General features: G+C 46.6%; 1 protein-coding gene across 1 annotated transcript; it reads left to right on the top strand.

Moving 5' to 3' along the window:
• Positions 1 to 330: 330 nt before the first annotated feature.
• LOC112818865 (uncharacterized) lies at positions 331 to 1,547 on the top strand (the record flags this gene model as incomplete). The annotated part of the gene is made up of 1 exon (XM_025865950.1): positions 331 to 1,547. A coding segment is annotated over exon 1 (1,074 nt), but the record flags the coding sequence as incomplete, so codon positions are not given.
• Positions 1,548 to 1,553: the final 6 nt, after the last annotated feature.

Raw genomic sequence — 1,553 nt, 5'->3', positions numbered from 1 at the left:
ATTGCCCTCAGTCATCTTTTAAGCATGAACTCTCAGGGTCCCAAATGAGTTACCTATTTGCATAAATATCCAGTCTGGAATTGACTGTGTCTCCTCTCCTGCACTTCATCTTCTAACCCAACCACTCCCCCAGGTCTCCCTTTCATAGTGTCAGTAGTCCTAGGATTCTTGGGGAAAAAAAGACATTGTTATCCTGGGATTCAGAGGTAGCAAGACACAGAGACACTATTTTCATCTTCATTTTTTTCTCTTCATTTCACTGAAATGCTCATTTTTTTCTATGTTGGCATTACCAACAGACCTTTTTGTGTATTGGATTTCTTTCAGGTGACAAAGGAAAACCCAAGACCACAGAATCTACTGCTAGTGAGCCAGCCCTGTCTGAGGGAGTCTCCTTCCAGGAACAACTAACACAAGGAGTTCCAGGGATCACCCAGGTGGGCCGAACTAAGGATCAGGATGGGTCATTGGAAATGCAAGAGGGACACTTGATACCAGAGATAGACCCCCAGAAGGAGAAAATCCCTGGGAAATCAAGCTCTGAACATGGCAACATAGGGACAGCTGATAATGTGTGTTCAGGGATTGTAAAGGAGCCAGTCCCTTTGGGAAGTGCTGTCCATGACCATGACTCATGTGGGTCAGGTAAAGATTCTGTGATTCAGGAAGAAGAAAATATCTTTAAATGCAATGAATGTGGGAAAGTTTTTAACAAGAAACGCCTCCTTGCTCGACATGAGAGGATTCACTCTGGAGTGAAGCCCTATGAATGTACCGAGTGTGGGAAAACTTTTAGTAAAAGCACTTATCTCCTTCAACACCACATGGTCCACACAGGGGAGAAGCCCTATAAGTGTATGGAGTGTGGGAAAGCCTTCAACCGTAAGTCACACCTTACACAGCACCAGAGGATTCATAGTGGCGAGAAGCCTTATAAGTGCAATGAATGTGGAAAGGCCTTTACCCATCGCTCCACTTTTGTCTTGCATAACAGGAGCCACACTGGAGAAAAACCCTTTGTATGCAAAGAATGTGGAAAAGCCTTCCGAGATAGGCCAGGTTTCATTCGTCACTACATCATCCACAGTGGCGAGAATCCCTATGAATGCTTTGAGTGTGGCAAGGTATTTAAACACAGGTCATACCTCATGTGGCACCAGCAGACTCACACTGGGGAGAAGCCCTATGAGTGCAGTGAGTGTGGGAAAGCCTTCTGTGAGAGTGCAGCCCTCATTCACCACTATGTCATCCACACTGGGGAGAAGCCCTTTGAGTGCCTAGAGTGTGGGAAGGCCTTCAACCACAGGTCATACCTCAAGAGGCACCAGAGGATTCACACTGGGGAGAAACCCTATGTGTGCAGCGAGTGTGGAAAGGCCTTCACCCACTGCTCTACTTTCATCTTGCATAAAAGGGCCCACACTGGAGAAAAACCTTTTGAGTGCAAAGAATGTGGGAAAGCCTTTAGCAATCGTGCAGACCTCATTCGACACTTCAGCATCCACACTGGAGAGAAGCCCTATGAGTGCATGGAGTGTGGGAAGGCCTTCAAC

Source organism: Callorhinus ursinus, unplaced genomic scaffold, assembly GCF_003265705.2.
Source record: "Callorhinus ursinus isolate GAN/ISIS: 27379988/994484 unplaced genomic scaffold, GSC_fseal_2.0 scaffold3387, whole genome shotgun sequence".
NCBI lineage: Eukaryota > Metazoa > Chordata > Mammalia > Carnivora > Otariidae > Callorhinus > Callorhinus ursinus.
The sequence above is the reverse complement of the archived record's forward strand: the minus strand, read 5'-3'. Positions and strand labels throughout refer to the sequence as shown.